The 24402-nt window shown below is 43.5% G+C and overlaps 1 protein-coding gene across 1 annotated transcript in view; it reads right to left on the bottom strand.

Annotated features, from left to right (window-relative positions):
• Mlh3 (mutL homolog 3) overlaps positions 1-22608 on the bottom strand; it is a 36319-nt gene extending 13711 nt beyond the window's left edge. The window contains 7 exon segments of the mRNA XM_028876541.2: positions 1923-1994; positions 10273-10342; positions 12398-12502; positions 13257-13342; positions 14747-14845; positions 18155-21455; positions 22525-22608. Of these exon segments, the coding sequence (XP_028732374.1) occupies positions 1923-1994; positions 10273-10342; positions 12398-12502; positions 13257-13342; positions 14747-14845; positions 18155-21392 (3670 nt within the window). The 5' untranslated portion in view covers positions 21393-21455; positions 22525-22608.
• Between the last annotated feature and the right edge of the window lie 1794 nt (positions 22609-24402).

A 24402-nucleotide genomic window follows, 5' to 3' on the forward strand; every position in this document is an offset into this window, starting at 1 on the left:
CATCAGATCCTCTGGAACTGGAGTGACAGACAGTTGTGAGCTGCCATGTTGGTGCTGGGAATTGAACCTGGATCCTCTGTTAGAGCAGCCAGTGCTTTGAACTTCTGAGCTCTCTCCAGTCCCATATTACCTATCATTGTGTATGCGTGTGGTGTGAGATGTGGGTGAACGGCAGGGGCTACACACCAGCCCCGGCCCACACATGGAGAGGAGAGGACAGTTCTGGGGAGTCACTTCTCTCCTTGTCCTTTTATGTGGGTGACGGGACCGAACTCAGGGTGTCAGGCCTGCATGGCAAGCGTTTGCCAGCCAAGCTATCTCAGTGACCCGTGAGTTCATTTTTAATGAGCCCAAGTTTTTATTTGTTCACTTCTCGCATTTCAAGTTTTCTTTGATGACATCCTTACCCTGGGATTCTTTGCCACAATCCTTAACTGTTCCACACCACAGCCAACAACTTTAATAATTGTTATGGTCTTGGGTAAGCCATGGGAAGAGCAAGCCTCTTGATCTCCCTTTCTTCTTCTGACAATTTTTTTTATGCAAAATCTCATGGTTTTGCACAGCCAGTTCATTTCTTGTGGTCATCAGCCTTTTTAAAGCCAAGAGCTTGGGGCTGGAGAGATGGCTCAGCAGTTAAGAGCACTTCCAGAGGACCTGAGTTCAATTCCCAGAACCCACATGGCAGCTAATAACTGTCTGTAATTCCAAGATCTAAAGTTGAGAGCTCAGTGTAAAGGGTCTCCACCATCTTAACATGTGCTTGCCATGAAGATAGGTCTGTGCAAAATTACCACAAACTCTAGACACTGAGCAGCAAATGTCAGCTTGCTACGTAGAGAACTGAACATACTGCTTGATTTGCTAGCTGACCAACGAGACTCAGCAACCACCCTCCTGCTGCTGCGGAATTCCCGACCAGAGCCACAACCCACACGTTTCTCAAACCACTGTGTTTCACCCACCAAATGAGTAAGGGGAGCTCAAAATTTAAATCCTTACTCAAAGTAAGTAGTTTTTCTACCATTGTTTTGACTGTATCTTTCCAAATTCTTGGGCCTTCATTTGTTTGTTTTTCAAGACAGGGTTTCTCTGTGTAACAGCTCTGGATGTCCTGAACTCACTCTGTAGACCAGGCTGGCCTCGAACTCACAGAGATCCACGTGCCTCTGTCTCGCGAGTGCTGGGATTAAAGGCATACACCAGCATCACCTGACAAAATACACCTAGGGGTTTTTTTTGTTTTTGTTTTTGTTTTTTTTTGGGGGGGAGGGGTCATCTTCATTTTATAAGGGCAAAGAAAATGGCAGTGACATTATTGCCATTCCAGTTCATGAAACATCGACCTGGAGAAACCCTTTCTCCAAAAACCAAACCAAACAAATCAAACAGCACAGTCACTTTGGAAAGATACATTTCAATAGTACTGATACTAGCTGCCCATGAGAAGAGAAAGAAGATGAAATGAAAGACCAGGGTATAAAGGATGCTTTGTTATAATTCCTTTTGCACCTTTTAGACTTAGGTCCATTTGATCACATTACCTGCACCCAAATAAACGAGATTTTAAAATAAAATTATTAAAGGGCTTGTGAATTGTGGGGAGGACTCAGTGAGAGTGAACAGGCATTGGAGAGCATACCTCTGTGCTGGGTGTCATAGTACACTAGCCCGGTCCTTCTGTAGGTCTGGGTGGAGAATAAATATATAGGAAATACGCCTCTGACCAAGTCGGTCAGACCCACGTGTTTGAATTGGCAAAGCAAACTACTGCAGTCTTTCATTGGTTTTCAGACTGGATGATGTCAGCCTAATTTTTCAAACACACAATGCATCCTTCCTCACAAGCACAGCAAGGAAACTCTTCTAGGTGTATTAACTACACTGGGAGTCTGGAATCTCCAGTTGCAGACAAGGCTTACCAGTAATAAGCTGCTCCAAACGAACTCGCTCATGGGCAGCGTGCTGATCCACCAAGACTAGAAGGTTTCCACCTGCAAAACCATCCACAATTACTGGAGTTTCCAATCTTGAGATTAAAAGAATCATAAAATATGGAGGGAGAGTCAACCCATTTAATGACATAAATATAAGATATACTGAGTAGATACAATTGTACTTTTTTATTTTTTGAGACAGGGCATGCTATACAGCCATAACCGGTCTGGAACTTGATCTATAGATCAGGCCTTGAACTCACAGAGATCAGCCTGCCTCTGCTTCCCAAATACTGGGACTAAAGTTATGCTCCACCACACCCAACTCAATTATAATTTATATTAAAATAAACTTGAAATTATCAACAAATTAACAAATCCATCCCTGGTGAAAAACTCTTTAACTCATCAATATTTCATTTAGAAAAGAAGGTTAAAATTTTAAAATTATTCAATACAGGCTTGGCTGTTTAAATTCAACTTTACTATAATGAAGAATGATTAGATAATGCACTGTATACATTATACTCAATGGATCTTGATTTACCAGCCATTCCTAACTCAAGAAGAGCAGGCTTAAACACTTTAGATCAGAGGCCAGGATGTTTTTTTACCAAGAGGCAGAAAGGAAATAGTTTATGCTTTTTAGGCCACATGGATTCTGTCACGACGGCGCATCCATTCGTTCTGAGCAAAGCAGCCACAATCTGTGCCACTATAGCTACGTCCCAATAAAACTTTATTTATGGACACTGATGACTGCACATGCTGTGGCTATGTCAAGAAGCCTTCTTTTGCTTTTTCCTAACCATGTAAGGATGTAAAGACCATTACCTCCCTGGCTGCAGAGAAACAGACCCTCACTGTGTCTACTCCCAGGCTGCAGTTACAGCTTGGCTTCCCCAAGCTCTCCTGGGTGAATCTGTCACCTGGGAACAGATTCAGACGAAGAATCTGGTCGAGAGGTCAACACTGGGGCCCTTGCAGGCTTCTACAATTCTAACCAACTCCTAGATGATCCTGCATACTGGCCCCACTTTAAAAAAAAATTTTATGGGAACTGGAAAGATGTCTCAGCAGTTAAGAACACTTGTTTCTTGTCCAGAAGACCTGGGTTTGGTTTCCAGCACTTCCGTGGGAGCTCAAAACCATAATTGCTCATAACCAGTTCCAGCAATCCAGGCCTTCTTCTTGGTACCCACATGTACTGCACACATATAATGCACATGCATACATGGAGGGAAGACATTCATATAAAAACTTTTAAGTAAAATAAAATAAAAATTTTAATTTAAAATATTTTTAATTATATGTAGTTGTGTGTGAGTGCGGGTGCACATCTGTGCACATGAGTGCAGGTGCTCACAGAAACCACACGTGTTGGATTCCCTTGGAGGTGGAGCCATGGGTAGCTGTGAGCCACCTGAGGAGGGTGTTGGAGACAGAATTCTTGAGCAGCTGTGTGGCTGTTAACCACTGGGCCATATCTCACCCTCTACAGACCTCACTTTTAAGAGCAGGGCTTCAGACTTTCAAGTACAAGCAAGAGAGCAAAGGGTTTAGAAGTCAAACCTACAGGGAAATCTCAGGAAATTCTCCATGACAATTATTATATCTTTGAAAAGCTGCATTTGCATTATTTTTGACCAATAAATTGAAGCTTATTGCCATTAATCATATTGAAACAAAAGTTCTTCTCTTGAATTTGATCAAAATAGAAAATGTCTTTTTCCTATTTCTATTAAAAGATGAAACATTTTTCCATGATACAGTGACAGTTTCACTGCCACCTGACACAATGGAAATCACAGAGAGGACACTATCAGAACAGGCTGCCTGGGGGCATGTATACAGAGGACACTATCAGAACAGGCTGCCTGGGGGCATGTATACAGAGGACACTATCAGAACAGGCTGCCTGGGGGCATGTATACAGATGACAGTTTTGATTAAGTTTTCTAAAAGTCCGAGGCACCATGCCCCGGGTTTGTGGCCTGAACGGAAAGAGCACACAAAGCCAACCAAGAGACAGCAAGCCTGCACGCGTCTCTCTTCTCTAGACTACAGTGTGATGTGACCGTAGTCACATTCTTCATTCCTGCCTGACCTCTTTAAAGACCAAATGCGGTCTGGAGTCCTGAGCTGAATTAAACGCTTCCTTCCCTAAATTGCTTTTTGTCAGGGTATTTTATCAGAGCTACAGAAATGAAACTAGGGAGATACTGTCAGACTCACAGCACGAAAGCCTAAGATTTAAAGAAAAGGGAAACAGACAATTCACTTTTTATTTTTGAGACAAGGTTCACGGTAGCGCAGGCTGGCTGCAGACTTCCTATGTAGTTGAAGGTGACATTGAACTTCTCATCCTCCTGCCCAATGTGTAAGCATTCTGACAATTAAGCAACACTCCCACACGCCCCCAACAGACTTTCTTTTTTTCCTGGGTGTGTACAAGCCGAGGCAATCTCAGGTGGTGTTCCTTTCTGAGAAGGGTCTCTCCCAGCTTGGAGCTCACCAAGACTAGTCTCGCTGGCCTGTGTGCCCGAGGGACCCACTGGCTTTATGCCTCTCCAGCACTGGGATTTTAAGCGCAAGTCAGCACACCCAGCTTTTTTAATTAATTAATTTACTATACTAATTATTTTTAGGTTAGAAACAAAGGGAAGTATTTTATCTACATAAAAACGTGTCATATACTTCGTTTTAATTTGTTCTCTTTAAATATGTTTTAAAATTTTTTGTGACACATATTAGAATTATTTAAAATTGAAGAATAGACAAAGGATGTGGAATTGGGATTTTTGTTTCCTTATTTCCTTACCTGTATTCTAACACAGTATCTTCAAAGTTTTTATCATTCTTTGAGAATTTCATGTACTTACACAATGTATTTTGATTGCACACACACCCCAGAACTTTTCTGGCCTTGACCTCAGGTTCTGTAGCTTGTGAGGCAAACACTTTACTGAGCCTCCCCAGGCCTCAAAGCAGACTTCGAACAGCAGGCATAACACAGGAATGTCCTCCAGCTGGACTACCAGCTTTCTCTAAGGCTAGGAAGAGTGGCAGCTGTTTCTGATGAACACTGAACATCTGGCACTAGGCGAAACAATGGAATAAACCATCCCCTGCATGGGAGTGGCTTTAATGACCAACACAAAAATCACCAGATTCAGGAGCACTAGGAAATCCAACCTGTACTGACTGGAAGAAGAATTTATCTTTCCCTTGTCTATATGATGCTTATGAACTTTTCATTTCTTGAACAAAGCAGAATATAGAAGACAATTTATTCACATGGAAGCCATGTTTTGATATTCCAACAGGACAGAATAGAAGTTCCGTGAGAACAGATGTTTTCATGTTATATTCTTAGCACACAAAATAGAATTTTACATAATAGGTACTTGATATTTATAGAATAAATTTATTCTTTATAATATCATAACTGAACAAATGTATCCTACGGTAGGCAGAAATACACAACCTAAAACACCAACATATGACATTAGTTTCACTATAATTTAAAACAATAATGTATGTGTCCAATAAAAATATGTCAATTATCAAGCTGTCATGGCACACATCTTTCACCCTGGCATTCAGGAGGCACAAGTTTCTCTGTGAGTTCAAATACAGCCTAGTCTATAGAGAGAGTTCCAAGCCAACCAGGGTTATACTACAACAACATGCCTTAAGGGCTGGAGAGATGGCTCAGAGGTTAAGAGCACTGGTTGTTCTTCCAGAGGTTCTGAGTTCAATTCCCAGCAACCACATGGTAGCTCACAACCATCTATAATGGGATCTGGTGTCCTCTTCTGGTGTGCAAACACTGTATACATAGTAAATAAATGAATCCTTCTGAAAAAGATTTAAAAAAAAAAGAAAAGAACATGGCTTAAAAACAAAAAACAAAGCCAGGCGGTGGTGGGCACACACCTTTAATCCCAGCACTAGGAAGGCAGAAGCAGGTGGATCTCTATGTACCTTAGTTCAAGGTCAGCCTGGTCTACAGAGGGAGTTCCATGACGGCCAGGGCTAAAACAGAAAAACCCTGTCTCAAAAAACCAAAACAAACAAACAAAAAACAAGAAAAACAAAACAGCCAGGCGGTGGTGGCGCATGCCTTTGATCCCAGCACTCGGGAGGCAGAGGCAGGCGGATCTTTGTGAGTTGGAGGCCAGCCCGGTCTACAGAGCAAGATCCAGGAAAGGCGCAAAGCTACACAGAGAAACCCTGGGGGGGGGGGGGGGGGGGGGACAAAAAAAAAAGAAAAGAAAAACAAAAAAAGAAGCAAGCAAATATCAAAATAAAAATAAGTAAATTTAGGAATAGGTTATGTATTTATGACTAGTAATAAAAATAGTCACATTTGGTTCAGAGGAATGGATTGAACTGTGTTTTTGACAGGGACTCATGTAGCCCAGGCTGGCCTTGAACATGCTATTTAGCTGAGGAATCCCTATGCTCAGTTTTATGCAGTGCTGGGGGACTGAACCCGGGGTTTCATCCATGGAGAGTGCTCTGCCAATCAAGCCACTCCTCAGCCTCAAGAGCACTCTTGCGTTCTAGTTGCTTCTGTTTTTGTTTGTTTTTTGAGACAGGGTTTCTCAGGGCAGCCCTGGCTGTCCTGGACCTCTGTAGACCAGGATGACTTCAAACTCAGATATCTGCCTCCCAAGTGCTGGGGTTAAAGGTGTGTGCCATCATGTCTGGCTCTGGTTTTGCATTTGAAAAGAATATGAACAATACTCTTTGGTAGCAAAGCTAAAATAAATATAAACCCTCAAGGGAAGTTTAACTAGTGGTCACTTTATTTCTCTGAAGATAGACTGACTTTGTACTTACACCATCTTGGGTACCACTGGTTGAGATTTTGGTATCTCAGAAATAATAATTCCAAGTAAGTAAAACTTCAGGGCTGGAGAGAAGGCTCACTGGGTACAGGCACTTGTTTCCAAGCCTGAAGACCTGAGATCAATCCCCAGGACCCACCTGGTAGAAGGAGATAACCAACTCCTGTACCAAACCCTGAACGAAGCCTGTTTTTTTCTAAATCTATAAACCTATGATAAAGTTGAACTTGTAAGTTAGGTACGGTAAGAAATTCACAATAACTAATAATAAAATAGAACAGGGCTGGGGGGGATGGCTCAGTGATAAAGTACTTGTGTAGCATGCCCAGCACTGTAAAAATAAATGAATAATAGATAAATACACTAACAATAACAATGTGCTGAACTAAAACTGCTAATACCACCTCTATTGTACTTGGTACCAGTGTTAAATATAATAAGATTTCTTTGACATAAACAATGCAATACTGTACAGTTAATTTGGTAATGTATGCAGCTATTGAGCAATGCGAAGCTACGGCATACAGCATGGATGCACTGGAGTAATGTGCAGCTTGGGTGGACCACAGTGACCTCATAGAGCAGTGTGAAACTTAAGATTTACCAGTTGCTTATTTCTGGAATTTTCCACATAACATTCTGACCTTAGTTGACTGTGGGTAACTCAAACTGAGTGACACAAGTCCACAGACACAGGCAGACAACTGTAACTGTGCTCAAAATTCTCATCAAAAAAAGTCTCCTCACTCTCTGCTGGTCGTGCCCTCCCAGGTCTCAGATTTCTGAGTCTTTGCTTACAGTCCCCACGAGCAGCAATGGCTTGTGCCCGGCTCTTCCAGACAGCTCTTGGTGCCAAAGTCTCCCTGTCACAACACTGAACAGGCCTCCCCTAAGCAAACAACAGAGCAGCAGCTGGCGTGAGGTCCTGGCTACAACAGCCTTCCATTTTCTCCATTCCTCTGGCGATTCCTTCGCCTCTTCTGCTGGTCTGCTTTCTACTCAGCTGTTACATGTTGGAATTATTCTAGATTCAGGGCTTCTCCTCACTCTTCACATTTCTGGGTGATAAAACTTGCACCACCCAAAACCACCTTTATGCTGACAACTCAAATTTATCATCACCAAGTCAGAACACTCTAGTCCACGCCTGCACCAGCCAAACACATTCCTGCCGTCTCCTCTTGAACATTTCAAAGAGAATTTAGATTAAACTTGTGATGTTTAGCCTTGCAACCTGCTCCACCTCTAATCTGGTCTTGCAACATCATCCACTTGGACATGGAGGTCAGAAAACTAGGAGTTACCTTTGATATACCTCTCCCAAAACAGCCCACCACCAGGCCCTGTCGACTTTCCCTCCACATTGTTCTGTTTCATTTGAGGTAGCCCAGGCTACACTATCTAGCCTTGCACCAGTGCCGGTCCTCCTGCCTTGGTCTTGAGTACTGGGTTATGTGCACAGGACGCCCTACCCAGCCCCAATGCTTTCCCGCTCCTAGGTAACCCTTCCTTCTCAGGGGCTGCGGTCTTCTTCTTAACTGTCTGTCTCTGTGGAGTTCCCAGCACTCCAGCCCAGTCAGTCCATTCTCCAAACTACAACTAGAGAAGTCCTTCGAAAACACAACAGGATATGACACACAGCATCCCAAAGACAAGGAACAGGAAACATCCAACTGTGTCCAGCCAGTGCTGGGACAGAGCAAAGCTCCAAACAGACATGTAAGACCTGGCCACTACTTCCTTCCCAGCTCCATCTCCCCGATTCCTAGCCTGCTGCCACCTGACATGGGAAACGACAAGTTACTTCTTCACTGTCTCATTTGACATGTTCAGACTTCAGACTCATTTTACCAAGAACCGTCTGCCGACCTCCCTGACAAAATCAAATCGCCCAGGATTACTTGTTGCACATCTTGTACTTCTCCAAATAAGAGCTACATTAAAATTTTATGTGTTTGTATGATGATCTATTTCTCTAACACATCTGCTTTTTCCTATCATTGTACCCTGAGGGCCTGGTACAGTCCCTAGCAAACAATAAGCATTCGAACAAAATGTGTTGAGTGATTTATGTAGGAACTATTGTTTCATTAAAGCAAGTTACTACCTGATTCTGTATAATTTTTAAAAAATTTTATGTGTATGAGTGTTTTGCCTGGCTATAAATCTGTGCACCACATGCATGCCTGGTGCTTGAGGAGGCCAGGAGAGGGAGTCAGATGCCCTAGTACTTGAGTTACAGGCAGCTGTGAGCCACCATGTGGATGCTGAGAATCTAACCCAGGTCCTCTGGAAGAGCAGCCAGTGCTCTTAACCACTGAGCATCCCTCCAGCCTCCTGATTCTGAGTAACTCTGGACAAATCTAGCAGAACACATTGTATAAACGTCCATAAACTTATTACTGTTGATGAAAACACTGTAAAAGGAGCTGGAGGGATGGGTCAATGGGGGCCGCACATGCCATGCAAACACAAGGACTTGACTTAGAGCCTTGGAATCCAATACCTGGTGTACACTCGTGATCTCAAAACTGGAGAGGCAGAGGCCAGAAGACCCCTGGGGCTCGCTGGCCAGCCAGTCTAGCCTGACTGGTGACCTCCTGTCTCAAAGAGATGGATGGCTGGGCAGTAGTGGTGCACGCCTTTAATCCCAGCACTCAGGAGGCACAGGCAGGCGGATCTCTGTGAGTTCGAGGCCAGCCTGGGCTACAGAACGAGATCCAGGACAGGCACAAAATTACACAGAGAAACCCTGTCTCGAAACCGCTCCTCCCCCCAACAAGGAGATGGATGGCATTCCTGAACATGACACCAAAGTTATGCTTTAATTTCCATCTGTACAGGTGAGCACCTGTGTATACATGCAGTCATTGAAGGGGGAGGCTGGGGAGCTCAGTGGTAAAATAAATACCTGCTGTGCGGGCCTGAAGATGTGAGATCCCTAGCATCGACAGAAAACCCGGGGTGTGGCGGCCCACACCTGTAGCTGCAACAATGGGGGAGGCAGAGACGGGCAGATGAGGCAGGGGCATTGCTGGACAGCCAGTCTGGCAGAAGCAGCGGGCCCAGGTTTCACACACGCCATTAAAAAGTCTACAACGTAAGATACTTTAAGGGAGTAAAAGCCCACCTTCATTCTCATTTCTGAGGTGACTACTATTGATAGTTGAATGAACCGGGTGTGGCGTGGTGTAGACCTGTAATCCCAGCAGTCAGGCTGAGGCATTGGGATACCATGAGTATGAGGCGATCCTGGGTTACATCTCCAAAGACCAAATTTACTCTGCATCTTATTGATGTGCATGTGTGTCAACACACTTAGAGTTCATGGGCTTGAAGACTTGTTCCAGAGTCTTGAAACCACCAGACTCACAACAACCTCAGGCTGTTGCCCGCACACAAGCTGCCACCCACCACACTGTAAAAGGCGACCACGGAGCCCCCGCCGGCCTCCTGACTCCAGCAAACCCAGCGCTTACCTGCGCCGTTCTCCGCTGTTCTCGTGCTCATTAAACAGGCGATAAACTTGTTATCCACTTGCTGGAGAACCTGCCATTCATTGAGATAAATAACGTGAGCCTAACAAAAATCAGCAAAGGCTTAGCTGCATAAAGAGCACACTTTCCACGCTAACACAAACAGCCAAGACCCAGCGAGGAGCCAGCCCGAGAGCTCCACAGGTGAAGGTGCTTGTCACCTGATACTGAGTTTCACCTTTGGGATTCACGTGGAGAGGGAACGGACCTCCCGTGTGCTCTCCGGCACAGATGTGAGCTCACCCCCATCAACACCAGCAAGACTTGTTTTCAAACACCGAGTAAGGAGGTGCCGACTGTGAGGCAGTCCTGGGGTAGGATAAAAGGACGGGTAGGGGGCCAGGTTGAGGGCAGGAAGGGAAGCGAGCTGGCGACGCCAGAGTACTTCCGCAACGTTTCCAGCACAGACACTCTCGGCAACACATGACCAGAGACTGCTAATGAATAGAACTAAAACCATTTATTTATCTTTTTCAAGACATTGTCTCAATGTGTAGCCCTGTCTGACTTGGAACTCCATGTAGCCTAGGCTGGCCTCCATCACACAGAGATCCTCCTGTCTCTGCCTCCCAAGCACTGGGATTGAAGTTGTGTGCCACCACGCATCACCTAAAGTACAAATTCTCAACTATGAAAAGCAAGAAAAGCCTTTTGGAGGAGCTAGTCTAAGGCAGCAGCAGAGGCCACCAGCAGCTCAGACTGTGGAGGCTCCTCTCTGTGCAGGCTCAGCTCCCAGAGGTCTCTTTCTGGATAACCCTTCCCTGCTCTAAGCCCAGGTCAACCCCTGGTAGGCGTCTACTTAGCATTGCCTTATGGCCTAGTCTGTTTCCAAAGCCGCAGGCAAGGCGACTAAGACAGCCAAAGCAGTGTACAGAGGACACAGCAGAAAAGCACAAGAGACAGGGCTGTCCCTCTTGTTAATCAACTTCCCAGTCTGCAGCCTCCTTAACCTCTGCAGCCTCACACAGAGGGTCACTGAAAAGTGAGTCTTTTTGCACAGTTAAAACAATGCTGATTTATAAGTAATTTCTTGGCATTTGTCATAGTGTTATAAAATATAAAATCCAAATATAATTTCCTGCAGAAATGTTAGAAGTCCTTGGCATTATCAGCCAGAACCATAATTCATTCCCTGAAAACCTATTTGCACACACAATTAAGGATATTTTTCTTTGCTACTGAAATTAATCTGCATTTTTTTTTCTGATGATTAAAGTTCAAGTTTCCAGCAGTCTCGTGGTGGTGGACATCTTTAATATCAGCATTTGAGAGCAGAGGCAGGTGGATCTCTGTGAGTTTGAAGCCAGCCTAGCCTATAGAGCAAGTTCCAGGACAGCCAGGGCTACACAGAGAAACCCTGTCTCAAAAACAAAAAACAAACAAACGGGCTGGAGAGATGGCTCAGCGGTTAAGAGCACTGGCTGTTCTTCCAGAGGTCCTGAGTTCAATTCCCAGCAACCACATGGTGGCTCACAACCATCTATAATGAGATCTGGCACGCAGACAGAACCCAAGAGGCTCATATACCTGTGAGGGATTTTTTTCTTAATTAAATTATTTAAAGTGGGAAGACCTACTTTTAATCCAGACTTTTTGAGGTGAGAAGATACACCTTTAATCCAGATCTTTTGAGGCAGGAAGATCTACCTTTAGTCTGGGCCCAAGCTCCCGCTGGCGGCCTATTAAAGGACATGGAAAAAGGAAGCTTGCTCTCTTTTCCAGCTCGCCCTCACTCTCGATGGCAAGTCCATTCCTTCACTGGCATTAGATCCTACTTCTTCAGGATTCCTGTGCAAACTCAAGACCGGCTGAGACATCAGCCTGGTGGACAGAACAACGACAGGCTTCTCGGTCCTTCCGTTGGTAGACAGCCACTGCTGGACTAGCTGGACCACAGCCCGTATGCCATTCCAATAAATCTATCACTCAATCAATTCTGGTCCTCTAAAGAAGCCTAATACAACATGCCTTGACTGATACAGTCTCTTTCATTAAAAAAAAAAAAAAATCCAATTTCACGAAAGTTAGTCTAGTTTAAACCTTACATGGGTTTCAATGTTGCTTTTACCTGCATTGAATGAATCATTTCTTTGGTGAAGCGGTAGGGATATAGTACGTTGTGAATTTTAACTGCTAAGCTCTCAGCCTGGCCACTGCTGACATCAACGGCAACCTAGAAAGACCCAGTAAAAGCATAATTTAATTTTTAATGTCTGTGGAACTGTTTTACCAATGATTTCAAAGTCCTTTAAAACACTCATTTTTTTCCGGGGGGGGGGGGGGGGCTTGGAATATATAGGTCCATGATAGAGTACTGCCCAGCATATGCAAGGTCCTAGTTTCAATTCCCAGCACTGCAAAAAATAAAACCACAACCGAACAAGTATTTTCATATATCCTACTGGAAACAGGATGAATGTAGGAGACCTACAGATCCAAAAGGCTCTAAGAGTAAGTTGTCTAAATTAACACATTTTTATAAACACTGACAAAAGCCAGCATTATTTCAGAACAATTTGTCTATGCTTCATGACTAAGTCCTTAAAGGCATCTTAAGTGAAGAATCAGCAGTCAAATGCTCGTCTGTTACCCACGCTCATTAACACACTCGGTACATGCTGTGACAATGCATCAAAGGAGGGAACATTGCCAGGACACCCGGAACTGTCCCTGCAGACGAAATGACACTCTCTGGAATGGTTAACACTTACTATCACTGAATATACAGGTTTAATACAAAATTCTTGAACTTTCCAAAATGCTGACTTATCCTCTCTACATTAAACACTAATTTCCAAGTAAATCATCTAGAAATCTGCCTACTTTCCATTCATAATTACAAATTCATATACTCATGCATGCCCATTACCCAGCTTAAATCAAGTTCAAATTTATAAACAGGCAAAGAAAAAGGACTGCAGACCCACCTCTGGGCACCGGGCAAATACTGGATTGCTCCATTCTGAAAATAAGGACTGGAGTGAGTCACTGACAACAGGAGCATCCACAGCATCTAGGACGAAGGGGGACAGCTGCCATCAAGATCCCAGAAGAGTGTGTCCTCTCCTATTCAGCCACAGCCTCAGGACCAAAGATTAGACACACTGTCTCTACAGTCTACAAATGCTCAGAGGCTGTACTTCATGCCTACATTTGTTCTGATGTTACTCCTTTGGTTTTGGAGACAGGATCTTACTATGTAACTCTAGCTGGACTAGAACTCACTCTGCAGACCAGACCAGGCTGGCCTCAAACTTACAAAGACTCTTGCCTTTGCCTCCTGAGTTCTGAGATTAAAGGAGTGCGCCACCATTGCCCAGCTTAATGCTACTTTCTAAACTAGTATTATGACTGTACTTTCTGAGACAGCTTTTCTCCACCAGAAGAGCGGTTCTCAATCTTTCTAACGCTGTGACCCTTTAATACAGTTCCTCATGTTGTGACCCCCAGCCATAAAATTATTCCGTTACGCCGGGCGGTGGTGGCGCACGCCTTTAATCCCAGCACTCGGGAGGCAGAGACAGGCGGATCTCTGTGAGTTCGAGGCCAGCCTGGGCTACCAAGTGAGTTCCATGAAAGGTGCAAAGCTACACAGAGAAACCCTGTCTCGAAAAACCAAAAAAAAAAAAAAAAAAAAAAATTATTCCGTTGCTACTTTGTAACTGTAATTTTGCTACTGTTATGTATGTAATTTAAATATCTGATGTGCAATGCCACCCACAGGTTGAGAACCACGGTCTACAACAATGTTTCAGGGGCCAGGAGAGATGGCTCAGAGGTTAAGAGGGCCTGCTGCTCTTGCAGAGGACCCAAATCTGGTTTCTGACACCACATGGTGGTTCACAAGCATCTGTAACTCCAGTTCCAGAGACTCTGATGCCCTCCCTGGCCAAAGGCACTGCATGCACATGGTTCACAGACATGCACGCAGGCAAAAATACCCATACAAAAACTAAAACTAAGTAAGTCTTAAAACAAAATATTTCCAAGTGTGTGTACAGAAAAAAATTATAGTTCAAATTTTGTTGCCTTTTGATAAAAATATACTTAATCTATTTTTAAAAACAACAAAAACAAAAATAATAGGTTTCTTTAGCTTTTTTAAAAAGAATTTTACTGTAATATGGAGAAATTCAATCTTTAAAAATAAGAAACATTTCCCCAGTCACAGACACCACAGCCTGTGCATAATCACCCAGCACTAACTTCTAGTCTGGAAAAGCAATTTCTGCTCTAAATGCATGTACGGAATCGCTTCGTTCTGCCGTTAAACAGAGCCGTGGGGAGTTCCCGGTTCCCGCGGCACAGCTGGTGCCCATCAGGCTTCAGAGAGAGCGCATCCTGCTCAGGCTCTGCAGTAAGCGGACAGGGTGCACCGGGAGTCTCCACACTCTACATCCTCTGGCACTGCTCTCACCTCTGCCGCTCTGCCTCAGCGTAGGCCTCTCTTCCTCAGCTCTTGGAAGGAAAGGAAGAATAAGATCACTTCTAAAAGGATGGCACCTGTACTGAACCCCTAAACGAAAAAGAAAAACTCAACATACAAAGAAACTATTAAAAATTATGTCAAATCTCTTTCTCTACAAACTAAACGAAGATATAAGGCACACTACTAAATACTACATGGAAAAATCAGAATTTTCGATGAAATTATCTGCTAACTTATTTACATGAACACATCTCTTTGTCCATATATGTGATTTTCAATGGCACAATGTGCAGGCTGCAGGGACATATTAGGCAATGTCTTTAGACATTTCTCATGGTCGTATCTTGGGTGAATGATGTAGCTACTAGACTCCAGCAGATAAAGTTTGGGGTGTTGCTAAATGTCCTACAAGGCATAGTCAGTCAGAACAGCCTTGTCCGACACACAGCTGTACTTTATGATCACCCACAACCTGGTGCAGCCTTCACAAATGATCTCCGATCCACAATCTCCGTCCCTACGTGACCCTGATTTCACTGTATTACGGAGCTATCCCTAGTAGACTGAAATGCTGAGAAGTCGGGTAAGCTTCAATGTGACAACACCCACCACAGTGTACCAAACAACAAGTGCTGAATGAGTAAGTGCAAAGACGGATGAGCAGCAGGGCTGGAGAGATGGCTCGGTAGTTAAGAACACTGGCTGTTCTACCAGAGGTCCCGAGTTCAGTTCCCAGCACCCCACCACATGGTGGCTCACAATCATCGATAATGGGATCTAATGCCCTCTTCCTGCATGCAGGCATACGTGCAGACAGATCACTCATACATACAAATAAATCAATCTTAAAAAAAAAAAAAAGATGAATTAGTGGGTGAAAGGTACTCTATTCACACACCAAAGTCTGGGAAGATACAGCCTAAATTCTAACCATCTGAAGGAAGAGCAGATCTGAGTTGTGTCTGTGAAAACAGTTTTGAAAAGGGGAGAACATGGGGCCTAGAGCACCAGTTACACTTCAGAGGATCTGAGTTCAATTCCCAGCACCCACATGGCAGCTCACAACCATCTGGAACTCTAGTTCCACGGGATTTGATGCCCTCTTCTGGCCTCCATGGGCATGAGGCATGAACATGATACACAGAATACATACAGGCAAAAACATTCAAATGCATATAATAAAAAAAGTTAAAAAGGAGGGGAGGGAACACATAAGAGAACTATGGAAAGACAAGCCTAACAGACAAAAACTAAAGCAAGAGATTAGCTAAAATAAAGTTGTATAATTCAGAATAAAAGAAATTGAGGCAGGGCAGTGGTGGTGAACACCTTTTATCCCAGCACTTGGGAGGCAGAGGCAGGCGGATCTCTGAGTTCAAAGGCAGTCAGGTCTACAGATCAAGTTCCAGGACAGCTACACAGAGAAACCCTGTCTCGAAAATAAATAGATAGATAGATAGATAGATAGATAGATAGATAGATAGATAGATAGATAAAATGAGAGAGAAAGAAAGAGAGAGAGAGACTGATTGAGTGAGCTGGGACTGTAGCTCAGTAGTAAAATGTTTAACTAACATATAAGCTGTGCATTGGAAAAAGAAGATATTTTTAAAGGAAAAAAAAAAAAAAAACAACCCATGGGTTAGGGATATGACATTACCTTTATATAATAAAATTCTGGTTTCATGTAGCCCAACTGGCCTCAAGCTGTCCCTGAGGATGACCTTCAATTCCTGATCTTCCTGCCTCCACCTCCCAAGTGCTAGAATTAGTGTAGCTTCACTGTTTCTCTTAGTAATTTATTGCATGTTTACATCTCCATGTGTGGGTCAATCGTGTCCTAGCGTCCCCCTGTGAAGAGCCAACTCCATGTGAATGGAGGGTGTGAGGTGCCATCTTTTCAATGAACTGGTTTTGATGGCAAAGTTGTTTTCCATTTGGAGCTTGACTGGTCATCCAGCTGGTTGGGTGCACTGAAGCTGTTTCAACATCTCCATCTATTTAACAGGAGCAGATGTTTATGCTGAGCCTGGCAGCTAAGATCCCCTCCTTTGTTTTGGCAACAAACACCCCACAGTTGAACGTAATCCAGTTGTTTTTTGGCACTGTATCAGAAGCAGTTACATTTCAGGAAGATGAGGTGTCAGTGCCTTAGATGTGCCTCTCTGATAAGACTCAGCACATACAAACCAGTCCATGTGACCTAGACTGAAAAGCACATAAAGATGCCTTCGGAGCGACTGGAGAGCCTCAGAGCGATACTGAAAACAAAGGGTTTTCTCCTCCTATGAAATTCTCTAGAAGTTACAACAGTAATTCCTTTTTCCCATAAGAAAGGAAATTTGAAAAACATTTAAAACTAAAGGATTTATTTAACAACAGAGTCTCCAACTAGAAATATTTATCCTAAGGAGACATTATAATATGCAATTATATTCATACAATTTACATTCTTTTACAGCATGCGAGACTTAACAGGGATGCATATTTAGTGTTTATCCTACTAATGAAAGCTGAGATTACAGCCAGATGGGAATCAGCTTTACGTCTCCCAACATCTGGCTCTCAACACACTGCCAAAACAATGTCACTTTTAATGTTGCCCGAAACCTGAGAACCCAGAGTCCTAGACCAGGCTCTGGTGTTGCTTTATGGTGTGATCTGAAAACCACATTATTACACACTTCTTGTATCAGAAATGTATCGAGTGGATTGATACATGCATTATAATAAAGTACATTTGAAAAATATAGTTATGAAGGCACCTATCTAGCCTATATTTTGGAATATGTTTGGCCAAATCCTACTTTCTAGGGGAAACTCACAAAATCCCACTGCACTGACCTACACAGACGGAAGTAGTCATGTCTCTAAAGACAAACTTTCAGAAGTATAGTTGGGAAGAAAGAGAAAACAGGATAGATAAGTACTGTGGGTCTTTTTAGCCATTAACAGCACATTTTATTAAAATGAAGTCCCACCCCACATACACACATGTGTCTTAGTTACGTGTAAATACCTTTACATTCTTTATCAGTTATCTCTAAATTCTTACATTTAAATATTGTTAAACCTAAAGAATCTCCATATGCCTTAACCACAGTACAGGTTTTTTAATTAGCCTTCAGAAACTGGGTGTCGTGGTACATACTTTTAATTCTAGCATTTGGAAGCAGGACCTATCATGAGTTCAAGACCAACCGGGCTACAGAGAGAGTTTGAGGCCAGCCTGGGCTACATAGCAAGACCCTGTCTCAATATTCCCAACCTCAAACAATAAAACACAGCTTTGCAATGCTATCTGCTGAGGCTGCCACCTCTGTGAACAATTATATTGCTCTTTGTTCATTGTTCCTTTTCAAAAACATTTCACACCGGTGAATACTACATTCTTACCGTTCCCAAGTAGGACATCCACAGCCACAGTTGTCAGGTCTTTAGTACAAGCAGTCTGAACGTCTTCAGTAGGAGCAATGAATGTGCTGAGTCCTGTAGTTGTGTTGATGTAAACCATTCTTCCCAGGGTCACATCAAAGTGCTGGTGCCAGCCCACAGAGTGTGTACCTGAGCCTTCGTTTTCGGAATGAGACCTTGCTTTAGATTCATCATTCTGGGAACAAATTCCATCTTGGCTGGCAGTGGTATCTTCGACCTGGCTCATGATCATTCGACTGGGAGAATCAGGATTCCCTGTATGTTGCTCTGAAGATTTGATGAGAACGCCTGAATCTTTACTGATTTTAGAATCATCACAGGGTAACAGCACAGGAGTTTCTGGTTTCTCTGTGTCATCCACTGTATTGTTGGAATGTATTGCACTGTTAAGGATGGAATCAGCCTGTGTGGCAGAGTCTGGTATTAGAAGCATGCCACTCTCTATTTTTTCATGTTTGTTTTTAAATAATTCACAAAAATGTAAGTCTAACTTACTAGTGCCCCGGCTACTGTCTGGAAGTTCACTAATATGGCCTATTTGCATCTCTCTTTCAGAACCTTTCAGTCTGGATAATTTAGAAGCCAGTGATTCCGTGGGCTTCTCAACATTGGAAGGTTTTCTGTTACAGTGAGATAATTCTGCCAGAGTGATGGGACTTTCTCTCAAATGAGGCATCTGTTCTAAGCAATCTTCTTTGGAGAATGGACATTTCTCTGAGTACAGGATGTGACTTGCTGGTTGACAACTATTGTAAGAATCACTGTGCTCAGCAGTAGTGATCTTACCACCACCAGACACATCTATGTGACTCTTGTTTTCCAGAAGAATGTCAGGTTCGACCCGAGGATCGCAGTGGGTCCTGACTTCGGTGTTATTTCCCCCTTCTGTATCTAGAGAACTGGTAATCTTCCCATACTGCCTCTTAAACTTCTCTAAAGATCCTACTTGTGAATGCAAGCTTAGCTTCCTACGGACCATGTGTCTGGAGGAACGCATGATCTTATCTGTTCTCTTTCTACCGTCTGAAGCAGATCTACCCCATGGGAAGGAGGATGTAGCAGGCAGAAAACAATCCGTGTGTGATCCTGCACCACCTTCCTGAAAAAGGGCCAAGCTCTCATCTGCAGCTACTGGGTTCTTCTCTGTCCCATAACCTGTATTTGTCCTGCAGAACTTTTTGTGGGGCAGCTGAGCAGATTCTTTACTTAAAGTGCTTGTTAAATCTCTGTCTGGAGTCTCAAGTGCGTGGTATGCTCTATTTCCAAATGTTTCCTGGGCACTTACAGGGCCGGGGCGAACATAATTTTTAAATGAATGTTCTGTTTCAGTTGACTTGGTGTACTCATTTTGTACCACATGAGTGATGAAGCCGGTGGAGCATAATTTAACTTGTCCATGACTAAAAACATTTACTCTCCCGTGCCTACTAGGCTCTTGTTTTCTTTTTTCCTTCTTTCTCTGTGTACCCTGTACTCTAAATACTGCTGTCTCAAAAGGCAGAGGCTGGTACCCCACTTCAGTAGCATCTCTCTGTTTTTCTAGTAGACTCTGAAGCCCACTAGACTGGGGAATGTCTGCAGCCATGACATTAACAGCAGTACTTATTTTCTGTATTTCTAGATCTGCCTCACTCTCCTCAAAGATATGATGTGTCCAAATAGGGCTTGAAAACATTTTTGGGCTAGTTCCATGTGGACTTTCTGAAGTCTTTTGTTCCAAGAAAGGTTTCTGATGTTTCTCGTTTTCTCCGGATCGTGATTCTTCAACTACCTCTTTTTCCAACACCCTTGATTCTAAGTGAGCGCTGTCTCTGCTGTGTGACGATGACTCTGTCATTTTACCACAGCCCAGGCCATCTGCTTCACAGCTGCACAGTGAGTCGGTTGTCTTTTCTCTGCTAGCTTCTGAATCCCCAGAATTCTGTGTGTTTGTATTTTCTACAGTAGCTCTTCTTTTCACAGCTTTCGACTGCAAATTAAACATTTCATAGGAATCCAAAATATTATTGCACGCTTCCTGGAAACTGCTCTGGTCACACTTCTCATGAGTGGATATATGTGTCTGAAGAATAGCACCAAAGAAACTGAAATCATTCTCTTCATTAAATTCCTTAATATCTTCACCTGATAATTCTACAAATAGTTTTTCTTGCTTTAAAAACCGTTTCACGCCTTCCTGAATACAAACCAACAGGGTATCCCAGTTCTGAAACTCAATCAGAGTTTTGGCTGGCTCCAGGCACACGTCATATTCACAGACCCGGCTCTGCACGTTGATAACATATATGCCGTGGAGTTCTGGGCCAGAACGACGCCGAGGACTTGAATTCATCTGCCTATGGGCAGAGCCATTCTTCGGCCTACATATGATACTTTCTTTTCTTAATAAAAAGTCAATGAGTTTATGCAACTTTGTCCTCAAAACCAGTCTTCTGTTCACAAACAAAAACTGCATATTCTTATTGTAGTGTGCTTCAGAGCTAATGTAGCCACTAAACTCAAACTCTTTATATTTAAAATGTACTTCTCTTAACTTTTGGGACTTGCCTAGTCCATAAATTTGACAAAATCGAGAACGTACGTCTTTGGTTTTGGGGAGCTGGAGAACCATGGCACCAGAAACATCATTCCTCAAAGAGAACGAGATGGAAGGGTGCATGAGGGACAGGGCTTCCACCCTCTGCCTAACCTTCTCAAACTCCAGTCTAGGATCCATGCTTCTCCTCCTCACGGGGAGCTGGGAAAACAGGTTATACACTGTTACTGTCGTCCCCACACTTGGTCTAGTCAAATCAGCTTCACAAGCATGTAGGGCTTTCCCATTCTGAAACATTTTCACAAAGGTTTTCATAGTTGTGTTTTTCTTGGATAAAATTTCCACAGCACTGGCCATATCAGCTATACTTGCCAAGGCCTCTCCTCGGAAACCATAAAACTTTGGGTTCTCCAAATCCTGTACTGAGCTGCATTTACTGGTAAAATACCGGTTTCCCACCTTCTCTACATCATCCCCCGACATCCCAAATCCATTGTCTATCACTTGAACCTGGAAGGTTTCCATATTCACTCTGATGGCCACACATTTTGCTTCAGCGTCAATACTGTTGAGGATAAGTTCCTCAACACACTGGCCTAAGGAGGCGACGGCCAAACCGGAACGCAATTTGGCTTGTACTTCATCTGACAGACACTTGATCATGGCAGGTAGACATGTGGAGAGAATCCCAGACACTGGCTTCCTTCTCTAACTGGAAATAACCACCTATAAGAAAAAACAAAACAAAACATATACCGTATCAAAACTCAGTTATACAGCAATACTCAATTCTCGCAAGTATTATGAAGAACAGTTTGAGGAAAATAAAATATTAAACCAAAATATGAAACAGAAGTACACTCCTAATTTTCAAACAGCACACAAAACTCATGCCTGGTATAATGGACTTCAATTCCAAAGAAGCATTCATAATTTCATAATTCTCCCTGTTCCTAAAGTGAATGCCCTAAAGTGAAATCCTAATTATACTTGATGTTGACCCGTAAAGACACTATGCAAAATTCTAAGCACTTCACTAAAAACAGATGTCTAAATTAAATTCAGCTAAGAAACATTAACTAGAAATTATTCATGAAAAAAGTCCAAGTTAGTTTCATAACGTTTATACATTACACAATATCCATGGCTTTTAGAAAAACTTTTATGTGCTAAGACACTTTAAGCAAGAAAGTAAAACAATAGGAATTAAAAAGTCAAAAATATCAAGGAAAAAACAGATATTAAGCGATTGCTATTGTCACAATTCTCAGAGGAGTCGGCGGTGTGGGGTGAGGATAAAGCAGGGAAATTCCTTTGCTTGTAAATTTTTTACAATTTGCTATTTAAATCCTTCTCGTGTGTTGCTGAAAAGCCCTTATTACTCATATTCTTTTGTACTGATACTCTCGGTCTTTATAGACCCCCCCAGAACACAACTTGGCAATAATAAGGATGGTCTGGGGTTGTCTGAACCTGAATTCAAGTTTTCTTGCAGGTACAAATAAACCCTGAGAGTCCAGGTCATTAAAGGTCTGGCTTCCTTCTTCATGAGCGATAAGAGCTGGTGACAAGGCGGGTTTTTTAAAGCCTGGGGAAACTGGGGCTACGGTTGCTTTCTAAGACAATGAACTTGGCGTCCGTTGGCAAACGGGGAGAATGTTTAACAAGCATTCCGATTTGTTACACCGCAGACCTAGGGTCCAGCCAGCCCAGCGGCCCGTGCAGGAAGCCCGCGCCTGCGCACTCCCCCCGCCCCGCCGCTCCCGAGGCTCCTCCTTCCGGGGGCCCCGGGCACCTCCAGGCAGGCCCGCGGCCGTCACCACAGCTCTTCTGGTGTTTTCGAGCTCCCGGGACCATATTTCAACACGTGCTTTCCCCCTTCACCTCGAACGTCCTCCATCCACTCTCACGGAACAACCGCCTCCGACGCCGGACGCGCGCTCTAGAGCGAGCATGCGCTCCCGCGACGCCGCGAGCCCGCTGCTGCACATCTAGTGCGCAGGCGCCAAGGCCCGGCTGGGAACTTGCACCTTTTCACCTGGCTCGTTCCAATTAGTGCTTGTGCCTAATTCTCTTTTGGTGACTGGGTGATAGGCTGTTTCCAATAAGTTTTGCTTTGTTCTCTTTCTCGTTCTCTTCTCCTTTGCATGTACTAATATTTGGTCCTGACTTATATTTTGTTTTTGGGTTTTTTTTTTTTGTTTGTTTGTTTTTTGTTTTTTGTTTAGTTTTTCAAGACAGGATTTCTCTGTGTAGCTTTGGAGCCTGTCCTGGATCTCACTCTGTAGATCAGGCTGACCTTGAACTCACAGAGATCCGCCTGGCTCTGCCTCCCGAGTGCTGGGATTAAAGGCGTGCGCCACCACCGCTGGGTCCCCGACTTAATATTTTGTTTCCTTAGTTTTTGTTCGCTAGATTGTAAACTATGTGAAGGTGGGGCTTGGTTTTGTTTACTGCCGTGTCCTGGTGGCAAGAAGACATTCAGAGAATAAAGTGCGTTCTTAGAATAAATGCTGAGAAGCCAGACTTTCTTTCCTCTCACTGTCTCTTTCCATCCCTCTCTCTTGGTTTGTCAGGTCAGGATTTCTCTGTGTAGCCCTGGCTGTCCTGAAACTCACTTTTTAGACCAGGCTGGCCTTGAACTCAGAGATCCACATGCCTCTGCCTCCTACAACTTTCTTAATTTGCAAATCAGGATGCCAGGATCCATTCATTGATTTCTTTCTTCTTTTTTATTTTTTTATTTTTTTAGATCTTCCCAATACCACTACTGCTTTTTTCTTTAATCTTTTTTTATTTATTCCGAATGCCGTTTATTGAAGGAGGGAGGAGGTCTTGAATACAGGCTTACAGCACAATGGGAGAACCCCGGAGGGCAGAAGTCAGCTAAGATGTTTTACAATCTTGCATCTAAGCTGTTAATGCCCATTATGCAGGATACACAGACAAGGAACTTCCCTTAAGCATTCAGGAGGGTGGAACCTGGTAGGGAATTAGCATAGGGAGGATATTAAGGTCAAGGTCAGCAAGCAAGGCAACAGTTACCCAAAGGGGGGGGGCAGGGCTCTACAGGTCCCCCTTTTACTAATAAATGAGCTTCTGACTTAGGTTGCATGGGACGTCAGCAGGTCACTTTACCCTTCATGGAGACGCCTGCCCTGGCCACACAGGCGCTTTGTCTTAGGTTGGTGAGCACCCCCCAAGAATTACCCGTCCCTGAATACTCATCATACAGGCTCAATCGTGTGTGAGCTGCAGAGTTAACTGCTGCCAAAGATCTCAGCTACTACTGTTTTTTCCTAACTGAAGGAGAACAGAGCTCTTAACAGCACAGTGAGAATATTTTGGGAATTATTAGCCTATCAGTTTTTTGCCTCAGTCTTAGTTTCAATGAAACCTCCTCCCCTGGGCCCTGAAACTTTTTTTTTAAATTTATGTATTTACATATATGGATTTTTGTCTGCATTACATCTGCATCCTACCAGAGAGCATCTGATCCTGTGGGACTACAGTTATAGACAGTTGTGAGCTGGGAACTGAACTCATGACCTCTGGGAGAGCTACCATTGCTCTTAACTGCTGAGCCATCCCTCCAGGCCACCCCTTCCCCCTTTAATGGAACTTATGACAAATTTTGAAATAAGTATCTATTTGTTTAATTACTAATCAAACC

Source organism: Peromyscus leucopus, chromosome 14 (assembly GCF_004664715.2).
Source record: "Peromyscus leucopus breed LL Stock chromosome 14, UCI_PerLeu_2.1, whole genome shotgun sequence".
Lineage (NCBI taxonomy): Eukaryota > Metazoa > Chordata > Mammalia > Rodentia > Cricetidae > Peromyscus > Peromyscus leucopus.